General features: G+C 64.6%; 1 protein-coding gene across 2 annotated transcripts; it reads right to left on the reverse strand.

Annotated features, from left to right (window-relative positions):
• Window positions 1-284: 284 nt before the first annotated feature.
• FASN (fatty acid synthase) lies at window positions 285-21,958 on the reverse strand. 2 transcript variants are annotated; one of them, XM_046675002.1, is made up of 42 exons: window positions 21,705-21,958; window positions 17,686-17,823; window positions 16,649-16,801; window positions 15,368-15,541; window positions 14,967-15,167; window positions 14,615-14,737; window positions 14,419-14,534; window positions 14,203-14,337; window positions 13,025-13,487; window positions 12,748-12,935; window positions 12,400-12,589; window positions 11,558-11,652; window positions 11,298-11,432; window positions 10,987-11,190; window positions 10,670-10,785; window positions 10,177-10,349; window positions 9,900-10,091; window positions 9,738-9,818; window positions 9,431-9,619; window positions 8,996-9,175; window positions 8,704-8,907; window positions 8,006-8,310; window positions 7,269-7,661; window positions 7,028-7,192; window positions 6,807-6,925; window positions 6,529-6,683; window positions 6,170-6,373; window positions 5,876-6,026; window positions 5,609-5,787; window positions 5,372-5,491; window positions 5,049-5,171; window positions 4,731-4,954; window positions 4,453-4,654; window positions 4,162-4,313; window positions 3,949-4,040; window positions 3,508-3,659; window positions 3,164-3,409; window positions 2,704-2,892; window positions 2,193-2,423; window positions 1,805-2,025; window positions 1,620-1,718; window positions 285-1,462 (listed from the first exon to the last, which is right to left on the reverse strand). In XM_046675002.1, the coding sequence occupies exons 1-42, from the start codon at window positions 21,925-21,927 to the stop codon at window positions 1,073-1,075; spliced, it is 7,785 nt and encodes a 2,594-aa protein (XP_046530958.1). In that variant the 5' UTR covers window positions 21,928-21,958; the 3' UTR covers window positions 285-1,072. The 2 variants fall into 2 exon arrangements, with proteins under 2 accessions (XP_046530958.1, XP_046530959.1); XM_046675003.1 differs by lacking the exon at window positions 21,705-21,958 and adding an exon at window positions 19,438-19,769.
• Between the last annotated feature and the right edge of the window lie 56 nt (window positions 21,959-22,014).

Consider the following 22,014-nt stretch of genomic DNA (forward strand, 5'->3'; position numbering starts at 1 on the left):
GGCAGGATTTGCCCTAGGGAGTCCCCCACACGGTGCTAGTGACTCCTTCCAATGCACCTATTAACAGAATGCACATCTGTCTCCTACTGGTTGTTTCTCTGGTAGAGTCCCACTGCTGTCCAGGCAGCCTGCAGCCCTCCAGGGGCCGTCCAGCCTGTTTCTGGAGCCAGGCGCTGCCCCTCTCCCTCCTGTGTCCTTGGAATTGTGCTAGAGGGCCTTGGGGAGCAGAGGAGAGTCCCCTCCACGGCTGGTCAGGAGGGAAGAAAGAAAGGATGACCAGAGGCCAGAGCTCACGTGTGGTTTAATCGTGGGGAGGCTCCAGGGAGAGCAGCATTTTTACCAGGTTGGTGTAAAAATGAAATAAGGATCCAGACATGGTTCTTTACACTGATAGTTGACAGGAAATTTCAAAATCCACGCAGCAATTTGAATCATGTTTCTTGAAAAAGGAACACAGACGAACACAGAGAGGTTGCCCATCAAGCCCTGGGGCTGCTCCGCTCCACAGGCCCCTGCATCATGGGGGCCCCAGGGCTGTGGGCTCCAGCGCCAGCCTGGCTGAGAATGGACCCCAGTGCCAGCCTTCACCCGGTGGATGAGGCCTGGCATTTCCTCAGTGACACAATAAATAGGAGCATTCAGGAAAATGACAAACAGACCCACGTGGGAGACCCCACGTGGTACAGAAGGCTGGGCCTGGCTTGGCCGACTCTTCACAGACCAGGGCAGGTCTCCAAGTCAGCGGCACGGTCCCGGCCCTCTGCCCACGTGAGATGCCCATGGGAGGTGGACATGCATGAGGTCCCCATGGGAGGTGGTGGGCCCAGACATCCACGGAGGGTGCCCATAAGAGGTGGTCCCATGGGAGGTGGAGGCTGAGGTGCCTAGTTGGGAGGATCCCCCATGAGGGTGCGGTGTTGATTAGAGGCCAGCCGCAGGCAACGGCGTGGGGTGGAGTCAGCGGTCTGGACCAGGGAGGCGGGGCAGGGCGAGGTCCCACCGGCAGGACTTCGCCAGCCCTGCAGGACAGTGGGGGTGGCATGGGAGGGGGCAGCATGGCAGCAGGGTCACACTATCCCTCCCGCACACTGACGCGCGGCTCAGCCAGGGAGCTGTGGATGATGCTGAGGATGGACTCCAGGCCGCTGCCCTCCAGCAGCGTGCGGTGGTCCCCCTCGATGATGTGCACAGACACCTTGCCGTCGCACACCTGGGACAGGTTGTAGTCAGCGCCCAGGTCCTCGCCGTAGGCGCCGCCCGTCTTGGCGCGCAGCAGCGTCACGTTGCCATGGTAGGTGGCCCGCGGCATGTACTGCTCAGCAGCGCGCAGCTTGTAGTAGAAGGAACGTGCAGCAAAGCTGAGCACACGGCGGTCCAGGCCTGCGTGGTTCTGCACAATCAGGTCCACGGCAGCCACCACGCGCTCCTCCAGGCCCTTGAGGGGCAGCAGCGCCTCCAGCACCTGCGGGACAGGACTCTGAGCAGGTGCACCCACACCACAGTTCCCTCCCTCCCTGGGTCAGGGGCTCGGCACCAGGGATGACAGGTCTGGAAGCCTTCACTGTGCGGGTTCCAGGAGAGACGCCCCCACCCCTACTGCCAGCTCCCCAGGGACCCACCCTGCTGTGCTCAGCATCCGTGAACTGCTGTATGAAGAAGCACATGGCCTCAGTCTCGGCCTCTGCCTCACAGCCGGGGGTCAGCTTGGCACGGTAGCTCTGTAAAGGGAGAAGGAGCTGCTGCAGCCATGGGGGTTGGGGATGTCCTGGGACCAGAGCCAGGGGAGAGCCGAGGTTGCCCTCACCTGCGTGTACGCCAGGACATAGGTGTGCGAGCCGTCGAACAGGAAGAGGCTGTTGTGTGCGGGGGCCGAGCTCTGCTGTGCCTGCAGCTGTGAGCACATCTCAAAGGCCACGCAGGCCCCGTAGGAGTAGCCGGCGATGCGGTAGGGCCCCTCGGGCTGCACCTGCCTGATGCACTCAATGTAGTAGGCAGCCAGGCTCTGGATGCTATCCAGGGGAGCAGCTGCGGGAGGCACAAGGCTCAGCTGCTGGCAGGAGGTGCCCCAGGGTGGCACCGGTAGTGCCCCTGCCTCGTTGCGGGGAGGGGAGGCCCCACCCCTCTTGTTCTGGGGGCATGGGAGGCCCACCTTGATGGGTGGGTGGGGGCAGCCCTGCAGGACCATGACGCACCTTTGGTGCACTGTAGGCCGTAGGTGGGGATGCTGAGCTTGGTGGCCAGGCTGTGGAACACAGTGATGGAGCCCTCAATGGGGTGCACCAGGAACAGGGGCCGCTCGGAACTCTGCACTGAGTTGAGCCGCGTCAAGGTCGGGGCCTCAGGGTTTACCAGGAGGGTGCTCAGGTTCAGCTGGGCCTGCTGCGTGGTGAGGCCGTCCTCCTTGGGTGTGGGGGCTGCCAGCTCTGCGAGGAGGGGCACATGCCAGGGAGAGCGGGACAGCACAGGTTCCCCACACACAAACTCACAGATGCACACCTGACTGGGGCTGCTGGTGGCCAGGGCGGGATTTGACTGGGGGACACTGGGTCCCCACTGAGCACCCTCAGAAAGGGGCCAGGTGGACAAGCCCTGAGCTGGTGGGGGCCCTCCAGGGACACACACCTTAGACCCAGAGGAGAGGAGGATGGGCCACGGTGGCCCAGGCGTCTCCTCATTTCCTCCAGTTCCCCCGCTCCCACGCACCATCAGCCATGCAGGTCTGTGAGGAAAGCTCCTGCAGCTTCCGGAGAGTGAGCTGCTGGATGTCCCGCATGGACAGCACCATGTCATGCTCGCGCTCCAGTGTCTGGCGCACCTCTATGCCCATGAGTGAGTCCAGGCCCAGGTCCACCAGTGAGCTGTCCAAGTTGATGGTGGCCAAGTCTTGGATGCCTGGGGAGAGTCACTCGCTCAGTTAGCAGTTTGGGAGGGGAAGTGGGGACAGGCCCTGGGTGGGTAATGGCACCCTCGTGGCTGGGCCTCATGAGTGAGACACCCCTAGTCTCCCCAAACCATCACCACGGTTGCAGCAGGAAACCCTCTCAGCTCTGCACAAACTACTTGCATCTCTCTGCGAGCAAGCAAGCATGCCCCCTTCAGCTGGGGAAACTGAAGCTCGGGGGAGCTGAGGGTCTGCCAGTGGGGGCATGGCATGCTCCCTCACCCAGGATGTGAGCCACGGCCTTCACCAGGTCCTGCTGGCTGCCGCTGTCACTGTGGGCTGCAGCCTTCTTCTCGGCTAGCACAAAGCTGCTCAGGACGGGATGTGGCTGATTCAAGAAAAGATCCAGCACCTCAAGGCAGGAGGCAATGCGCTGTGGCAGTGTCCCACCGATGACCGTGTCGTTGGTGCCCATCGCCTCCAGGATGATGCCCACATCACCAATGGCGCCCCACTGCACGGCGAGGCCTGCAGGTGAGGGGGGCCAGTGGGCAGATGAGCAGGGATAACAATGGGGTGGCAGGTGGTAGGTGAAGGCAGGGCAAGGCGTGGGGGGCAGGGCCCACCTGGGAGGCCGTCATGCCTGCGCTTCTCGCATATGCGCTCCATGGTGGAGTTGGCGAAGCCGTAGTTGGTCTGGCCGGCGTTGCCGCGCCCGCAGCTCACCGAGGAGAAGGCGACAAAGTAGTCGAGCTCGGGGCATGTCTCTCGGGTCACCCTGCAGGTGCTCAAGTCACACCCAGGCCGGCTACCCTAGCCCCCCCAATATGTGCAGGAGCCCCTGCCCACTCTCTTAACTTCCTCTCCTTCCCCGGACCCTCGACTCAGACCCCAGCAGAGGCCTGTGGTATGGTCTCTGGATGGTGTGGGGAGCACTGTGTGGGGAAGAGCGGGGCAGGGCACAGGGAGGAGAGGCGGCCGCTCCCTGGACCAGCTGGGTCAGAGCCAGGCTGTTGTGCGGCAGGGGGCAGGGTGGGGTGGGAGTATGTGTATGGCACATGCCCCACCTGTCCAGATTCAGGGTGCCGTTGTACTTGGGCTTGTTGACGTCCTGGAAGAGCTCAGGGGTCTGGTTCTCCAGCATGGCATCTCTCAGGACCTGGGGATGAGGGATCCTCAGTGCCTACTCTGGCCCAGGACTTCCAGGCTCAGACTGCGTGGTGGGGGATGTGAGAGACAACACTTCCCTGGGGAGCCGAATCCTTCAGGGCCGCACTCACCATGGCCAGGTTGAAGACGCCTCCCACAGGCCCAAGCTGTGCGGCCTCGGCGATGAGGCCCCGGGCCCCATCCAGCGAGCTGGCATTGCAGGTGGATACTAGGACCTGCACACCCTGGCGCCTCCACTCACGGACCTGCTTGGCCTGGTAGCCTGTGGGACATGGGACAGTAGGGCCGGGCAAACCAGGCTTCTGGCTCCAGAGCCCAGGTGCCCTGAGAGAACTCGAGGGCGAGGCTGACCAGGCATCCCTCCTGCTGCCCCACCCATATGTGCCCTCAGGCCCACTCACCCGTGCGGATCCCTGAGCGGGAGGTCAGCACCAGCTTCTGGGCCCCTCGCAGCACCAGCCACTGGGCCAGCTCAAGGCCAAACCCGCCCAGGCCCCCCGCGACGACATAGCTCTTGTGGGCTGGGAAGAAGGTCTTGGACAGAGCCACCACCCGGGTGGGCTTCACCTCCTGCAGCACCGCCTCCGGCTCCTCCTCACGCACCTGCAGGCCAAGGAGCACCCCTGCTCATGTGCCGCCCATAGGGGCCAGAGCCAGCGGTGTCCGGGTCCCTCCTCACCTGGACGACCACTTTGCCAATGTGCTTCCCCTGGGCCATGTAGCGGAAGGCGTCCTCCACTTGGGTCTTGGGGAATACAGTGCACTTGAGGGGCTGCACCACGCCATCCTGGATGCCCGCCCGCACCAGTGCCACCACCTCCTGCCAGTCGGAGCTAGTTTCATCGAAGAGCGCATCCAACAGGATCCCATGGAAGGTCACATTTTTCAGAAAAACGGCCATGCCTGGGTGGGCAGGTGGAGGGGTCAGCCCATAGGGCTCATAGCCCACCCTGCAGACCTGCTCTGCCCACTCACCCAGCCCGCTGCCCAGCCTCACCCAGGGGGTGGTTGTTGGACAGATCGAATTTGCCGATTTCCAGGAAGCGGCCATGCTGGGCCAGGCACCGCACGCTGGCCTGCAGCTTCTCTTCCGCCAGGGAGTTCAGGACCAGGTCAACACCTTGGGTGGGGAAGAGGGATCCTCACGGTCATGACTGCTGTCCAGCCCACCTGACACAAGTCCAGAGGGCCAGATGCTATCTCTCTCTGGGCCAGTGTCTCCTCCAGCTCAGCCAGTGAGGATGGGAATGGAAGAAGGGCGGGAGTGCGAGTGGACGGTGGATGGTGGGTGATAGGGGGGTCAGCAAGGCCACTGCTCACCCTTCCCAGCTGTGTGCCGCAGCACATGCTGCTCAAAGGACGTGTCCCGGGAGTTGGCAAAGCTGGTGTCGTTGAGCTGGGGGAACCTGGCCTGGAGGTACGCCCGCTTCGCAGCTGACCCTGGCAGGGAGAGGCACATGCTGCTGAGTCTGGACTTTGGGGGCTGGAAGGGCAGCCCCAGGGGCAGCGTGGGTTGGAGAGGCAGCCCCGGGCTCCAGGACAGGTAGGAGGGCTTACCCACGGTGGTGAAGACACGGCAGCCCAGGCTAAGAGCAATGGCAATGGCAGCCTGGCCCACGCCCCCTGAGCCGGAGTGGATGAGCACCGTCTCCCCACGCCGCACACGCCCGCGCACCACCAGCGAGTAGTAGGCAGTGGTATAGACAACGGGCACGGAAGCTGCCTCCTCCAGGGTCCTGCGGGCATAGTAAATGGGGTCAACTCAGGCCTGACCCAAGGCCACGTCTGTGTGGGGTCCCAGCCTCATGGCCCCAACTGACTCACCAGCAGGAGGGCACGTCCCACAGGAAGTCCTGAGACAGCAGGACGGAGGTGGCCAGGCCTTCAGCGGGCACCAGCCCCATCACACGCTTCCCACTGGCATCTCGGCCAGAGAACTCCATGCCCAGCATGCAGTCCCGGGCGGCCCACTTCCCTGGGGGCAGATGTTGGATGAGGCTCATATCTCCCCAAGATGGGCCCGTGCAGCAGTGTGGGGTGAGGAGCCCTCTCTTCCCAGGTCCTGGCCTGAGGCCTTGGTTTACCTCCCCCCAGCTGCTAGCTGTGTGATGCCTGTACCTGGGATGGCATCAGGCGACAGCTTGCCCGTGGCCAGCATGATGTCTCGGAAGTTGAGGGAGGCATAGTACACGGTGCAGAGCTGGAGGCCGGGACCCGGGTGCTGGGCGTGGCGCAGCGGGGAGCAGACCCAGCGGATAGAGGAGAGGTCCCCGCGGGTGAGGACATTGATGAAGGCATGCTCTGTCTGCTCCTCTGGCTGGTCTGGGGTGACAGAAGTGGGGCTGCCAGGGGCCATGGACCGGCCCCGTGCTGGGCAGGGCTTCCTGGCCAGAGTCCTCCCAGCTCCCTCCTCCTCAGCCCACCCAGCTGCAAAGTGAGGAGCCTGATGGGGGCAGGGCGTCATCTTGGGGGCTCACCTTGCTCCAGTGGGAAGTGGCGGAAGGCCCCCCAGGCCCCATCTCGGTAGACATTCATCACCAGGTCCCCCTGTAGCACCTTCTGCAGCTCTGAGGAGCTCGGGTCCATCTTGGGGACGGGGGACGTGTTGCTGAGGTTGGACACCAGGATGCACCTGTGGGTGGCCAGATTGGTGAGGGGAGAGGGAGAAGGGGAGGGAGAAACAGGAAAGAGAAGGAGGAGGTCAGGTGGTAGGCGGGGAGGGGAGGAGAGGGGCACACAGCTCAGCGACTCTCACCGAATCCGGTGCCCGCCAGGCTCTTTGCGGAGACAGTTGGCCATGCCTATGACGCCTGAGGTGCTGCAGCTGACGGCCGTCAGCCACACGGGCCGAGAGGACAAGTCGGCCAGAATGTTCTGTGGGACGAGGGAAGGATTGGCCTCTGGGAGGGTCCCAAGGCCCATGCATGCAGTGCTGGGTACCCAGGCTTGGGTCTGGGGGGCCCAGCGGGGACTGACCTTCAGTGAGTCCACCCATCGGAAGCTCATGTCCTCCACAGGCAGGAAGATGGGGCTGTCCTGTGGGGCTGGCCGGCGGCACAGGAAGAGGACAGAGCCATAGAAGGACTTCTTCAGGGCCACTAGGCGCAGGGATGCCCCAGCAAACAGGCTCTCCCACTCGTCCTGCATGTGTAGAGAGGTGGTCAGTGCTCAGCCAGCCTCCCCCGGCCCTCCCCCAGGCCCTGCTGCGCCCCCGCACCTGGCTCAGGAGGCCCTGCCTGCCTCTCTGGGGCTCGGGGCAGGTAAGGAAGGCGACCATCTCTCCAAGGGGGTATCCTCTGAGAAGGGTGTGCAGCAGCAGGAAGCCGCCCTCCTTGAGGACAGCCGCCATGTTCCCGAGGGCCGTGGCTGGGTCGCCGAGGGTGGCCACAGCGCAGTTGCACACCAGGAGGTCGGTGGCACCCAGGCTGCTAGGGGCGGGGTCCATGGGGTCCCACTGGCCCTGGGCCACATGGTGCTGCTGCAGCTTGGCCTGGGCAGCCTTCAGGGCCTGGGCGTGGCGGTCAGTGGCTGTGTAGTCCAGCTGCAGCATGGGCTGGGTGGTAAGCAATGCCGGGATGCGGGAATACAGGTGGCCATCACCAGCCAACACCTGGGGGGACAGCTTGCTGAATCAGCTGCCGCCAGACAGGTGTGCCCCCCCAGACTTGGCGAACATCTGCCAGAAAGGCGCACTCACCACCCCTGCTGACAAGACTGCCTGCCAGCATCGTCCCTGTCTGTGGTGCCCCCCGAGGCCCACCATCATCATCCCTTCCCTGTCCCCTCCTCCTTCAGCATTCAGAGTGAGATAGGAAAGAACGTCCAAGGCAGCCTCAGCAAAATCTCTAATGGGGCGATCTCGTGTCAGATGGGTGCCCTGGTGCTCCTTAGGCTTGGTTGTGCCTGGATCTGGATCCACACGCCCTGTGCCCGACTGCCCTGCTTGGCACCCACCTCCACCACCTTCATCCTGAGGCTGGCCATGTTCTCCAAGGCAGTGTCCACGCAGGCTTTGAGCGCTGGGGAGTCGAGGAGCCCGCTGAGCAGGGGGTCGTCACACAGCAGGGGGCTCTCCTGGGCTAGCACCTGGCCCAGCTCCAGCTGCAGGTTCCCATTGAGCTGTAACTGGCAGGCAGCTGCCAGCAGTCGAGGCAGGCCCTGCTGTGGGGACTCCCGGGGGACCTGTGCCCCGTCCAACCCTGGCACCACCATCTTGAGGCCCTGCTGGGCCACCTTGACCTGCAGCGCCTGAGCCAGCCCTGGGGAGGGGAGAGATAGGTGCTAGAGAGGGGCCTCAGCTAGCCTGGTGTTCCCCAAGCCCTCTGGCAGCACGTCTGCTTGGACTAGGGACTCAGCTGCAAACAGGACACAAGTGGCCGGCCCTGTCCTACCATGGCTCACCCCCCAGCCCTGCCCACTGGACAAGCAAACAGATGGAGGTATGCAGCGGGCAGCCCAGTCCTCCAGGGCCAAGGACCATTGGGACCACCGGGTGGGCATCAAGGGGCTGCTTGGGGCCTCGGGGCAGGAGCTGCCTTGCCACCCATCAGTCCTGCAGAGGGTGGGTTCCCTGCAGAGGGCAGCAGATGGAGGATGGAGCACAGGCGCCGCGGGCTTGGCCCTGGGATGTGGGCGGTCGGCACAGGCCTCACCCTTGCACAGCTGCAGCTCCTCCTGCAGGGTGGCGCTCCCAGCTAGGCAGCCCCCCTCCACGTGCGGCGTGAAGCAAAATTTCTCCAGGGTGGGTGCGAGCTGTTCCTGCTGCCGCCGTGGGGCCAGTGAGGTATGGAGCCAAGAGATGATGGCACCCCCAGCCACTGTGCTGCTCAGACAGCTGTCCAGCACCAAGTCAGCCACTGCAGGGCAACAACAAGGTGGTGAGTGTGGGCAGCGCCTGGCGCAAGGGCGCAGGGACACAGGGGTGTGGAGGCCGGGGCTGGCTACCTTGGGCCTCGCCCTGCAGCGTGTACACCTTCTGCTGGTGGGTGGCGGGGTCGATGTGGATGGCGGCAATGCGTGTGGGCAGGCGCAGGCTGCGCTGGGCTGAGCCAAGGATGGACATCTGCAGCATGGTGTCCAAGAAGGTCACCCAGTTGTCCTTCCACAGCAGCTGGCCTGTGTTGCCTGCAGCATGAGGGGCCATCGCCGTGGCTGGGTCAGGTCTCTTGCACCCACAGACGCTCCCCTCCATGTATCCCGACTTGGGGTGCCCCACTGGTCCCCTCACGCCTATGACTGCCCCACTCCACCTGGCATGGGTGATGGTGCAGTCACATGGCACCTGGATGCTCGGAAGTAGGTCAGGCCTGGTCTGGTCTCAAGGGAGGCACCCCAGAGCTTGTTCCCTGAGTATTAAGTGGGAAATCCCTCACGTCCCACCTTCGAGGTTGGCCTTGAGGATGCCCTGGAAGTGAGGGCCGTAGTCATAGCCACGCAGCCGCAGCTCCTTGTACACGTCCCCCTGGGCCAGGTGGAACGTGGCTGTGGGGTCAGTGGGGTCTGCAGGGTCCAGGCTATCTCGGTTGTCGAAGAGCTTGGGGTTGGGGTTGTCCCACTGGTACACCTTCCCTGTGGGCGGGGTGGCAGAAGGGCCTCAGGGCGGGGAAGGCCCAAGTTGACAGCCAGGGACCCACCCAGAGACACCCCCACTGGGGACGGTGCAGCTTGGCCGGGCCCCCCGACTCACCGCTCACTATCAGGGTGCCATTCTCAGACACCTCGAATGTGTGGGAGGCCTCCAGAAGCCGTACCTCCAGGGGCATGGTCCCTGTGGGCAACAGGATCAAAGGTCAGCAGCAGAGGTCAGAGGTCAGCACTCCCACCCTACCACTGCGGTCACCCCCCTCACCTGTCTTGGGCAGGATGGTGGCCTGGTACAGCGTCACATCCTCAAACACCACTGGCATCTGCTCCAGGTTCTCGCCCAGGGCATGAGCCAGTGTCCTCCAGACCAGACACAGGTAGCCAGTGGCAGGGAAGAGAGTGCGGCCGTCAATGCGGTGGTCCACCAGGTAGTGGTCGGGGGACTCGGGGCTGGCGTCTGCGCGGGCACAGGCTTCAGTGCCAGTGCCCGGGAGGGAGGAGCCGAGCCCCGGCCACCCTGCCCATGCCCACACTCTGCTCACCAATGTTGTAGACGGTGGAGGAGGAGCAGCTGGACCCACTAGGGAAGTCCTTGGCAGAGGGCACATACCAGGTCTGGCTGTGGTCCCATTTGATGTGTGGGGAGATGAGTGGGGTCCCCCGGGGAGCCGGGAACTCCACGGGTGGGAACAGGCCGTTGGGGTTGACGTCGATGCTGGGGGGTGGCAGCCAGGTGTGAGGGGCCCACCTGGCCTCGGGGGCCCTGGGACCACCCTGTCACACCATGGCCAATCGTCAACCTAAGACCCCAGATGCCAAATTGGGGTGGGGTGGGGTGGGGGTGCAGGCCACAGTGAGGGTGCTTGAGGTGGCCCAACACCCACTGCCTGCTTCCTGGGGACGAACTGAAGGCGACCCTGTGGCCCTGTTTACATGCCTCCCTGCCCCTGATGCCGAAGAGAAGTATGGTGTAGATCTGCCCAGGGAAACCTGGGGTCCCCCCACCACAGGGCCCAGCAAGGGCGACAAACCCACCCCATCAGGTGGAGTCTGCCCACGTTGCTGAGGAAGAACTCCAGGTTGTCCCTGTGGTCCTTCTTCATCAGCGGGACAATGGTGCAGCTGGGCTTGAGGCCTCTCTTTAGCACGGCCTGTGTGGGGCAGAGAGGGGTTGGGGCCTCGCTCCGATTGGATCCCATCCGGCCCCACAGGTCACGCAGAGCCTGGTGACCCTGACATGCCCCCGAGCTCGGACCCTCAGCTTCCCTTGGCCCCTGCCCTGGTGCCCCAAGACCGCCACCCCTCCTGGAACCAGCCAGCCCTGCCCCGCCCCAGCCCCTGGCAGGGCGCACCTGCAGCAGGGCGTGGGGAGCGATTTCCAGCACCACGGCGTGCTCAGGCACATGACACAGCGCTTCCTGGAACAGCACTGGGCTGACCAGGTTGTTGACATTGTACTCAGCGGAGAAGGTGCGGGCCAGGCTGCTCTGCCACTGGGCCTCGGGGATGGAGGTGCTGAGCCAGCGCGCTGAGCGGGGCCGCGGCTCCCGGATCACCTGCGCACAAGGCCAATCAGCTGAGAGGGGACTCCCTCCGGACCCAGTCCCACCGCCCTGTCTCCAGGAGGCCCCCTCCAGGCAGCCCCCCAGGGCGGTCAGCCCACCTTCTTGAGTGCCTGCAGCAGGGTGTGGCTGATGGAGTCCATGAAGTAAGAGTGGAAGGCCAGGCCGCCAGTCCGCACCTCCTTGGCAAACACGCCCTCCTGCTTCAGCTGCTCCACGAACTCGGACACGGCAGCCTGGGGGCAGGGGGTTCCAGTGGGCTGGATGAGCGGTCCTGGGCTATCCACCAGGCTCCTGACAGAGCACGCCCTGAGGGACGGGGAGGGGACTTGGGGACAAGGCCTGGCTTCCCAGGGCCCACCTGTGGTCCCGAGATGGTCACCGTGTCCTTGGAGTTGTGGCAAGCGGGCACGACGCCGGGCGGGCAGCGCTGCTTACACTCCTCCCAGGACAAGCCTATGGGCAGAGACAGCCTCAGAGAGTGGCTGCGGGGAGTTGGGGCCCCCACCAGCCCTTCCACACCAGTGGAGAAGACACTAGGCCAGGCCCTGATGGGGCGCGGTAATGACAGCCATGGAAGGGAGCCTTCAGAAGGCACTGTCACCCCAGCCGTGGTTGATCCTGGGCGAAGATGTTATTCCTGCAGTCCCATAGCTAGGCCCAGGTCTTGGCTCAGGAACCACACTCAAGCCTCCTTACACCCGACAGAGGACCTCAGCCCCACTCTCCTGCCAGCATTTCAGGGGAAGCGGCTCTCTTGGGTCCCCCTCCTGTCCCCAGTCCGTCCTGCCTGAGGGCCACCCCTTCCCACACAGCCCCCCAGGGTCAGGTGCCAAGAGAGAGGAGGGGAGCCAGGCCAAATCACCCAATACCCTGACTTCATCAAAAGTCCTGTGGGTTCTTTGTGGAGGTTCTTGTCCCCATGGGGGGTTCAGCTCAGACTCCTATGAAAACTGGGCTGGCTTTCACTCATGTCCATCAGCAACAGTGCTGGGCAGCAAGGCCGCCAGGCAGAGGAAGGCCACACGGGGTGCAAACATCCAAGCAGAGCGTCTAGATCACTCCGCGTTGAAGACAGTGGCCAGCAAATTGACCCCACATTCCTGCTTCTGCCCAGCATGGACATCAGAGGCGCCAGGGAAGACGCCCCCAGCCTCAGGCCTGTGAGTGGAGTGGGCTGGGGGAGCGGAGGAGGACCCCTACCCACGGCCGCCATGGCCCCTGGCGGGATGTTGGCCTCCTTGATGCACTGGCCCCTCCAGTAGGCAGAGAGGATGGCCTCCTCCTGAGAGATGCAGCCATCGGCGTAGCCGCAGGCCACCTCGCCCAGGGAGTGCCCGATGATGCCGTCAGGTCTCAGGCCCATGGAAGTCAGCAGGTCTATAAGGGCGATCTGGGGGACAGAGCATGTCATTCCAGTCCTGGGGATGCCAGGCTGACCACTGTCACTTCAAGGGCAGCCCACACCCAACTGTGCCACCAGACCAGGGCACGCCTTCCTCCCTAGCTGTCTGTTTTGCCCATTTGCCCCCAGACCCTGAGGGCACCCACCTGGATGGCAGTAAGGCTCACGAAGCCAGGAACAGTGTCGTCGAAGGTGGCCTCATCTGCGCTCAGCAGTAGGTCTGACACCTGCAGTCCCAGGGGCTTCACAGCCTTGTCGGAGCGCAGGATGGAGTCGCGGAAGGTGCCCAGGCGCATGAGACTCAGCCCCATCCCACGCCACTGCGCGCCCATCCCTGTCCCAGTGAGAGGTGTTAGGGGCACAGATACTTGGTCTCAGTTGCCCACTCACCCTCTGGGAGGGCCTGGGGTGCAGGGGGCTCACCGGAGCAGATGAACCAGAGTGGGCGTTGACCAGTGGACACCTGCTGCACCTCCTGGGCATCACCCTCGCCACCCAGCACGGCATAGCCCCGGAAGGGCATGGCGGAGGGGGGGGTGGCGGCGATGTCATTGAGCATGCTCACGAAGGCCAGGTCCTGGCTGTGCTGGCGGCCCTGCTCCAGCAGGCCAAGCACGGCCTCGGAGGTGCGCCCGCTGGCCCGCAGCAGACAGGGCAGAGCCACATGCGGGGTGGGCACCAGGGGCAGCCGTGAGTTGGGCTGGAGGATGACGTGCACGTTGGAGCCGCCAAAGCCGAAGGAGTTGATGCCCACGTTGCCCCCTCGGATGGGCAGGGGCCGGTCTACTACCTGCAGCCGACCGTCCCGCAGTGCTGGGATCTCGGGGTTTGGGCTGTGGAAGTGCAGGTTGGGGGCCCAGAGCCCGTGCTCCAGGGACAGCAGCACCTGCGGGTGGCTCCTAGTTGGTGGGGCGGCTGACCCGGAGCTCCCTGCACTGCCTGCTGAGGTGGGTTACAGGTGCTTCCCCCTCCTGAGGCCACACTGTAGGCCCTGCACTCTGCGATGGCCTTCCCGTCCCCCACCCCTGCCCCGCCATCGCTCAGGGGTCTGAGGACCCAGTCCCAAGTCCGGTGCCTTCTCTAGGCTTTGTGACCCCACCTGGGGCCCCACCACCTCTCAGGCCAATTGACTGTGGGCCTGGACACAAAGGCCCCCTCAGCCCACCTCTATCCCTGGCCCTGATCCAGAGCTGCGGACAGGTGACAGTGGCAGCCCAAAGGACCCTAGAGCAACAGAATGCCCCTGCCGTCCCCAGGAGCCTAGAGATGGTGACCTGGGCCCTCTAGGGTACCAGTGCCTGACATCCCCACAGACCACCCAGCCCCATCTGCTGTCCAGAGGCTGTGGGGATGGGTGGGCCGCACTGCCTGGGCCTGCCCCAGCCCCTTCTGCTCCCTCTGGCTGGGCTGCATGCAGAGCAGGTGCTTGGCAGATTGTCTGACCCACAGTGAACCAGGGCAGGGACCTCCCACATGCCCACGCCCTGCCTTTGGGGCTTCAGAGGCCAGTACCCCAAGGCCAGACTGTGGGGCCCTTCCTTCCAACTGTGGGCAGAAGCCCAGGAGGCAGTGGCAGGATGGCTCCAGACTAGCCCACCTACCTTGGCCAGCGCTGCAAGCCCCGAGGCGGGCTCTGGGTGTCCCATGTTCGACTTGGTGGACCCGATCAGCAGGGGATCCTGGCGGGTGGCACACAGGGCTCGGACGACACCCTTCAGCTCCTGGGGGTCACCCACCTGTGAGAGGTGTGAGGAGGGTCAGGACTCCACCTGGGCGCTTCTCAGGCGTGAGGTGTGGGCATTGGGGGGGGGTCTCACCCTAGTGCCTGTGCCGTGAGCTTCGAGGTACTCGAGGGACTCGGGGGCCACCCCAGCCGGCTTATACAGGGAGCTCATGAGCTGCTCTTGCGCGTCTCCGGAGGGGAAGGTCACACCTGTGGGAGGGGCCAGCCTCAGCACCCCAGCCCTGACAGCCTGCAGTGGCTATCCCGCCCCAGGATGGGCCTGCGCGCACCTTGCTCCTTGCTGCCGTCCGTGTTGGTGCCTGAATTCAGGATGGTGGCGTATACTCGCCTAGCAAGGGACTTCTTGGTCAGCAGGACAGCCACCACAGCCTCTGAGCGGCAGTAGCCATTTCCTGAAGACAGATGGCACCTTAGGCGCAGGGGCTCGGCTGACCCCAAGCCCCCAGGCCAGGAGGTGGGGTGGCAGTGTGGGAGCCCTGGTCTGGGTTGGCCAGAGCTCGGGGGCTGGTGTCAGGTGAAGCCGGGATGTGGGTGCTGTCCTGGGGCATCCCCCTACCTGTCCGACTCCACCTCCTCCCTGGGCTAGCCTACCACTCCTCTGCCCAACACTGCTGCCCTTACCAGCCTCGTCAAAGGACTTGCAGGCGCCCTCGGGGCTGAGCATGCCCAACTTCATGAATTGCAAGGAGGTGTTGGGCTTCAGCAGGACGTTGATGCCACCCACGATGGCCGCGGGGCATTCCCCACTGCGGATGGCCTGGTAGGCGTTGTGCAGGGCCAGCAGGCTGGAGGAACAGGCTGTGTCCAGAGCGATGCTGGGCCCTGCGGGCAAGGGCACAGTGAGCAGGGTGGGCTCCTTTGGGGCCGTGGCGGCTCTAACAGAGTGCTCACCACGTGAAACCCAGGACACTGGAACCTCGCCCCTGCCGGCCTTCCTGAGGTGGGGCAAGGCCAAAGCCTGGAAGGGTCTCAGCTCTCATTATGCCCACACACAAGCCCAGAGGGGCGGGGTGGGCACACACCTTTAAGGTCGAAGAAGAAGGAGAGGCGGTTGGCCATCATGGCACGCTGGCAGCCCACCATGCTGTAGCCCAGCAGCGTCTTGGGGTCTCGGCTCAGAGCCTCTGACGCCTCTGAGCCGCTCACACCCACCCAGACGCCAGTGTGTGTCCCTCGCAGCAAGGCCGGGTTGATGCCTGTGGAAAGCAGCGGTCAGACTCAGCAGTTGGGGGCGCTGGTCTGCACCCAGCCCTCTGCCCAGCTCTGAGGGTGAGGCCTCCCTTCTCAGCCTCTCTGGCTTGTGTGAGAGGAGGCTCCGTCTCAGCCTCATTCTGGAGGGGCCCGAGCAGGGTCAGGGCAGAGGGAGCAGAGCTGAGGGGGCGGCCAGGCCAGGTAAGGCCGAGAACGGAGAACCTGGTCACAGGGAACTGGGGGTAAGCAGGTGCAGGCAGAGCACCAGGTGAGGCTCCACGCTCTGGGTCAGGGAACAGCCAAACACAGCCAGTGGTGAGGACAGAGGGCAGCATTGTCCCCAGGTTACTCCCCTGGCCCCTGGTGTCTCCACAGGGTCTGGTGAGCCCTGAGGGCCAATGGGCACCCAAGCCCCAAGGGCAGCCTGCGCTGGGTCAGGCCAAGATAAGGAGGCTGAGGGAGACAAAGGCTGAGTGTCCAGGTTCCGAAGGGAGGAAGGGCCCCTGATGAGCCCCCAGGGTGTGGTGTCCAAGGGCTCTGGGTAGGGCCTGGGCAATAGAAAGGCCTCTGCTCCACCCAATGGGGCGGCTGCCAGGGTCCTCTCACTTCCCTTCCACCCCACTCCACAGCGGAGTGTGTCCACAACCCTGTCATGCTCAGGGTCCGCCCCAGGGGCTGGCTAGCATCTGCTGCAGAACACCATGAGAGCTGGAAGACCAGGAAACCCTACCTGTGGACCAAGTGAGTGGGTCCCCAGGCTCCCCGTAGGGCTGAGCTCCTGACCCCCCACCAGCCGAGGCGCCACACCCACACAGCCAGCCTCCCCTCCCTACCGGCTGGGCCTTCCATACCCCTGGGGCAAGGGGACAAGGGACAGCCACCTTGAGAAACTTGAGCCTCCCCAGCCTCCCGAACCCAGTTGTCCCAGACCAGGGGTCGGAAAAAGCCACGGCAGCTTGTGCTTCCTCCTTAATTGCTTCTGTGTTTCCAGAAGTTCTACTCCGAACACGTGTTCAGAGCAAAAAAAGGGAGCGTTGCCCCCGTGCTTTCTAGAGGCAGTGGGAACTTCAGGGATGGGCCCCAGACTAGCCAGCAGCCTCCTGATTACCCACCTCCATCCACGATGGCCTCGTAGGTGACCTCCAGCAGCAAGCGTAGCTGGGGATCCATATTGTGTGCCTGCTTGGGGTGGACCCCAAAAAAGGAGGCGTCAAACTTGGACAGGTCCTTCAGCTTGCCAGACCGCCTGGGCAGGCCGTAGAGTCCTGTGGACACGGGCAGGGGAGGGCACCTGCTGTGAAACATCGCAGGCCCCAAGTGACCGACAGTGGAGTGAGGGGTCGCTGCTACAATGGGGAGCCACGGGCTCCCTTGGAGGGATGGGTGGCCACGCCAAAAGCAGGGATTAGTGCTGCAAGTCTGGGGCATCACTTGGCAGCATGTGGCTGTGACTCCAACCCCAGTCTGAGAATGGGCCCCACTGGACACCCAAGTGGGTGGTGGCCTCAGAACAGGGCGTGGTGAGGTCAGTGCTGCCTCCTCCCACCCACTGTGGTCCTGGTGGGAGACCCTCTGCTTGGGTTGTCGCTGGCCTGGCTGCTGAAGCCAGGCTGGGCTCCGCCACGCTGAGTCACATCCCGCAGATCAGGTAGAGCCACTCTGGGAAAGAATCTACTGGGTGTGAGGGAGTCGACCCAGCTTCCCAAGAGCGCCTGGGGTCTTATCTGACAGCTTGGGACATGTGGGCCAGCGGAGGCAGGCCAGGCTATGCAGAGACGGGTGTTGGGGCCTGGGAGGGGGGCGGTCGAAGGCTCTCACCCACTGGCCTCACCCTGGATCTGCTCCCCCCAGCTCCAGGACCCCAGCAGGTCAACTAGCTCGTCTGTAAAACGGGCAAAGTCGCACGCCCGGCCAGCCCTTAGCCTCCTGTAGGCTGAAGCCTAGTCCCCAGAACACTCGCCCAGAGGCCCCAGGCTCCCACTGGCCCCTCGCCTTCTCCTGGTGCCATCTCCAGGAGGAAGCTCCAGTGTGGCCAGTGGCTCAGGTCAGAGCAGGCCTGCCCTGGGCAGCCTGGAGGCTGTGGCTGCAGCAGCAGCAAGGAGAAGCAGGCATCCTGAGCAGCAGGGGAGCCCCAGGGCTGCCCACTCACCGGCCTTCCACCGCCTGTCATCATCCGTCACCATGTCCACGCCACCGATGAGATTAGCCCAGAACTCCTGCATGTTCTCTGACTCGGGCAGCCTCCCAGACATGCCGGCAATCACCACCTCCTCCATGGCTGCTCTCTCTGGAAGGAGGGTGGCGAGGGGGCCAGGACACTGCTCAGTCCACAGCCTCTCCTTTGGCCCTGCTGTTCCCTTCCCCTCCCCGACCCCTACAGCACACGGTCCGCCCAGGGACCCATGGGTCTGAGAGCAGCAGTCAGAAAACCCTGCAACCAAGATGAAGGTGGTCAGCTCCTGGGCCCTGCACCAGCCCGAATGGATGCCCTGGGGGAGTGGGGGGGTGCATGTGTGCATGTAGTGGCGGGGGCGGTCCACTGTGGCCTGGGCAGCCCTCACCTCTCACTGGGAGGGCTTGGCCCTGGCCTGGGGTGACCCTACCAAGGCCTTGCTGCCCTGTGCCCACCTCCCCCAGATGTCTGCAGGTCTCTGCAACCTCCTGCTGCAATGCTCCCGGCAGGCGGCCTCACAATGGGAAGCAGGCAGGGCCATCCCACACAAGCGCCCAAACCCTTCCTGGATCATGGCCACCTGGCCAGCAGCCTGTTAAGAGCTGGCCAAGTGAACCAAGCAGGTGAAGGAGAAAGGGGCCGGGGGTCAAAGGGAGGCAAGACTGGAGGGTGGGAAGGAGCACCGAGGGGGATCCGGTCCCCTGAGCCTGTGGGTCCGGGGTGGGGGCTCCTCTACAGACCCTGAGAGAGAGGCAAGGCCAGCGTGGGTCCTGCAACTTCCGTCAAGGCCCCAGGGCCTCGTGGGCTAATGACCGGTGGACACGTGCACCAGCCCTCCCGGGTCTCTCTCTGAGAAAGGACGCGAGCGAGTGGAGGGCAGCGTCTTCCTTAGGTGGTCGAGCGTCCCCACTGTTCGGGCAGGGAGGGAGTCCCTGCCACCCCAGCGATGAATAAAGAGGCCTTTGCCGGCCCAGAGGCAATAATGCCGGAAAGCTTCTTCCTCCAGAAAGCACCCGCTCTGTTCTCTCCCTACTTGCTATTCACGCGGAGTCTGGTGGAGCCCAGGCAGGGGGTGAAGACCCCCGGAGCGCAGTCTTCGCCTGCGCCGCCCCGGGGCTGCACTGCTCGCCCTCCCGAACTTCGGGGTTCCGGGCGGGCCCACGTGCTGGGGAAGCCGGTCCCACCCGGTTCCGGGCCTCCTCCGATCCCCTCTCCCTCCTTCTCGGCACTCCGTTTGGCTGAACAGGGGCCCCGAATCGGGCTGGGCCTCGGCTACCCGGCACCCGGGGTAAGGGGCGATGCCGCGGGTGGAAGGGCTCGGCGGCCTACCCGCATGGAGATCTTTGTGGGCGCCAGTAGGCTGGCCGCACACCGGGCGGCTGAGGGCTTCTACAGGCTTTCTGGGGTCCGCCGCCGACCGGCCCACCCGACACCAAAATGGCTGTTCGCCGCGTTCCTGAACTCCCGCCCCTCGCCATCCGCCCACCTGCCGCGCCGGCCTGGGGCGCAGCGCGCAGGCCTTTCACCCCCCGGCCCCTGGCTCCTCGCGGGGACTCTCACAGCCAGATCTGGGGCTCAGACCCTGAGACCCGGACAGGCCACGCGGGGCGACCCCCTCACCACGGGCGCACTGGATCGTGAGCCCAGAGGCCGCCGTCCGACGGTGCCCTGGAGCCTAGCCGCGCCGCCCCGACCCCGGCCCCCGACCCCCGGCCTCTCCTCTGGCACCTGGTCTGGGCGCGGGCGGTGGGAAAGCGAGGATGCAGCGCGGCGACGGAAGGAGGCCGGGACGCTGCCGTCTCTCTGGCTCCCTCTAGGCCGGCGCCGACTCTATTTAACCGCGGCCGCCCCGCGCGGACACGCCACATGGGCTGACAGCTTGGCTGCGCCGCCCAGGCCAATGAGCGTCGGGGCTGCGCCCAGGGACCCGGCGCGCCGCCGCCAGTGGGGTGATGCCGCGCGCCGCCGCCGCGCGCCGGGACTCTGCACGGGGTCGCGCCAACGGGGGCGCCGCAGGGCGGGGGCAGCCCGAGCTTCGGGGGGGCGCCGGGGCGGGGCATCAACCCTGCCCCCCAACTTCCGTTCCCCACCCCCATGGGCCGGGGTGCGGAATCGCCCAGGGCGCACGCGCACACGCCTCCTCCACTCCCGAAGCTCCGGGGGTCATGTATGCACGGCGCGGGATTGAAACCGGACTGGGCGTGCTTCGGCCACTGTGGGGTCACTCTAGTGTAACTTTGGGGGGCATACTGGGGCCACACTGGGGGCCGGACGAGAAGCGCGGGCAAACCGACCCTTGTCCGGAGCGCGCGGAGCCGGGCTGGGGGCGTGGCTCCTGCCGTCGCCGAGGCCAATCGGAGCCCGGGGGCGTGCGCACCAGCCCAATGGCGGCGCGCGAGTGGGCGTTGCTAGGCGATAGGGTGATTGGCCGGCGGGGGCCCCGGGCGCTGCGCGGGCCGCGGCGCGTCGCGCGCGGGCGTTGACCCGGCAGAAGGCGCTGCGGGCGGGGTTACTGCCGGTCACCGCGGCGCGTGCCCGGTCCTCCCTGCCCGGGCGCCCAACCCCGGGTGGCGCGGGGACCGGCGGACGTCCCCTAGGCTCTCCGGAGTGGGCACGGCCATCTGGCGTGTGCACTCTCAAGACACCACTTGGTGTGGTTGCAACAAAGGGGCCCCTGGGTACAGGCCCTTGCGCGCCTACAGGGCCACTCGCGCACACAGGAGGTCAGCCCTGCTACTCGGCTCCCGGGCGCGCCCTCCCCTGTGACTCCCCTGCTCCCGGTTACCGAAGCCACAAAAAAGCCTTAAGTTCCAGATCAAAGTGAAACAGACGGCCCTGTCCTGGGGTCGCCTGCGAATGCAGGAAGGCCGCCCTCCCGCCCTGCCGGCCACGCCTGCGGAGCTCAGGTCACCTTATGGGACCGCGAGCAGGCCCTAGGGAGGGCAGAGCCCCTGGCAGTCCCAGGAGTGCATGCTGCCTCCTCCCTCATCGCTGTGCTCCAGGACAACCCCTCCCCGCTTGTTTTCAGTTCAGGGACTGTCTGGAGCATGGCCCGGCCAGGGACGTTCAGGGACAGTGCAGAACCAGACACACAGCTTCAAGTGGCCTCAGGCCCACACACCCCACAGTGCTCCCAGCCCCTAGGGATGTGGCACTGGCAATTCCAACCTTCCCCTTGGTCTCCTGTCACTGGGGGCTTCTAACTCCCACACAGTGGAAGGAGAAACAGGAATAAGAGAGAGCCCCGAGGCCCCACAGCTGAATTGCTGTTCTGAGCAATCTTTCCCAGGCTCTTTCTCGTCCGATTTAAGAGCTTTGCAGATACCTGGTACCCTGAACAGGGAACAGCTGGCCCTCGCTGGCAAACACCTGCAACTCTTGGTGTCCTAAACTATCCCAGGCTCATTTCCTGCTGGTCAGTGGGGCCCTGCTCACTATAGCCAGGAGCCCAGGGCATGGGGGCTGATGCTTGCCTGGGTGAACTGGGATGGAGAGCCTGGGTTTGCACCACACAGGGAGGGCTCGGAGACTCACTCATGGGCTCGAAGTGCTTCTATCTCTACTCACTTCTCAACTAAAGGAAGTTAGTTACATGGCCCACCTCACTTCAAGGGGCACATCCCGGAAACAGCAGAGCACTGAGACCCCACCGTTCCTGGGCAAAGCTGGGTCCGGCTTGCTGCTCCCTGGTGCATTAGGAGTGGCCCATCATTGCCTACACAACTCCCAGAAGCCTAGCACGCCCAGGATGAGCAGTTAGCCTGTGGTGAAGACGTCCCCCATGCCTGTGTGTGTTCACAGGGAACTGAATGAAGCACATTACAGATGCACAGGGTGAGGTGGGAGCCACTGCAATCCACTGGGACCTGGGTCTGTGATCCTTGGGCCCTGCATCAGGCCTACGTGGACTGTAACATGTCACTGCTGCTGTTTGTGCTCTCCTCTCGTGATGTGTGTCCACACACAGGTGTGAGAGCTGCCACATGCCCTCATACCTGTGAGCGAGACAGGGAGACGACACTGTCCACATTTTACACCGGGGCAAGCTGAGCCTACAAGGGCCACGTGATGAGCCCGGTCACACAGCAGGGAGAGCTGGGTCCAGCCTTCTGCGCACTGTCCTCCCATCCTCTGGAGAAGCTGTCCACCTGGTTCAGTGAGAGCCAGCTGCTCAGACAGGGAAAGGCTCAGAGCAGTGCCCAGACCACCTGAGGGCATGGGCCACACACAGCCTGAGGTGGGACAGGCTGTGTCCAACCCTGAGCACTGCTGTGGGTGGGGAGTGTTCTGGCTCTGCCCACCAGG

This window comes from Equus quagga, chromosome 11, assembly GCF_021613505.1.
Source record: "Equus quagga isolate Etosha38 chromosome 11, UCLA_HA_Equagga_1.0, whole genome shotgun sequence".
Lineage (NCBI taxonomy): Eukaryota > Metazoa > Chordata > Mammalia > Perissodactyla > Equidae > Equus > Equus quagga.

Bases quoted from the DNA above. Each gene is read 5' to 3' on its own strand.
- FASN (XM_046675002.1), bottom strand. From the start codon at position 21,927: ATGCCCTCAGGTGGTCTGGGCACTGCTCTGAGCCTTTCCCTGTCTGAG. The intron at 6,926-7,027 runs GTCAGTCCCCGC...CTCGTCCCACAG, and splicing joins GATGGGTGGACTCACTGAAG to AACATTCTGGCCGACTTGTC. The intron at 1,463-1,619 runs GTGGGTCCCTGG...CCTGTCCCGCAG, and splicing joins CGGATGCTGAGCACAGCAGG to GTGCTGGAGGCGCTGCTGCC.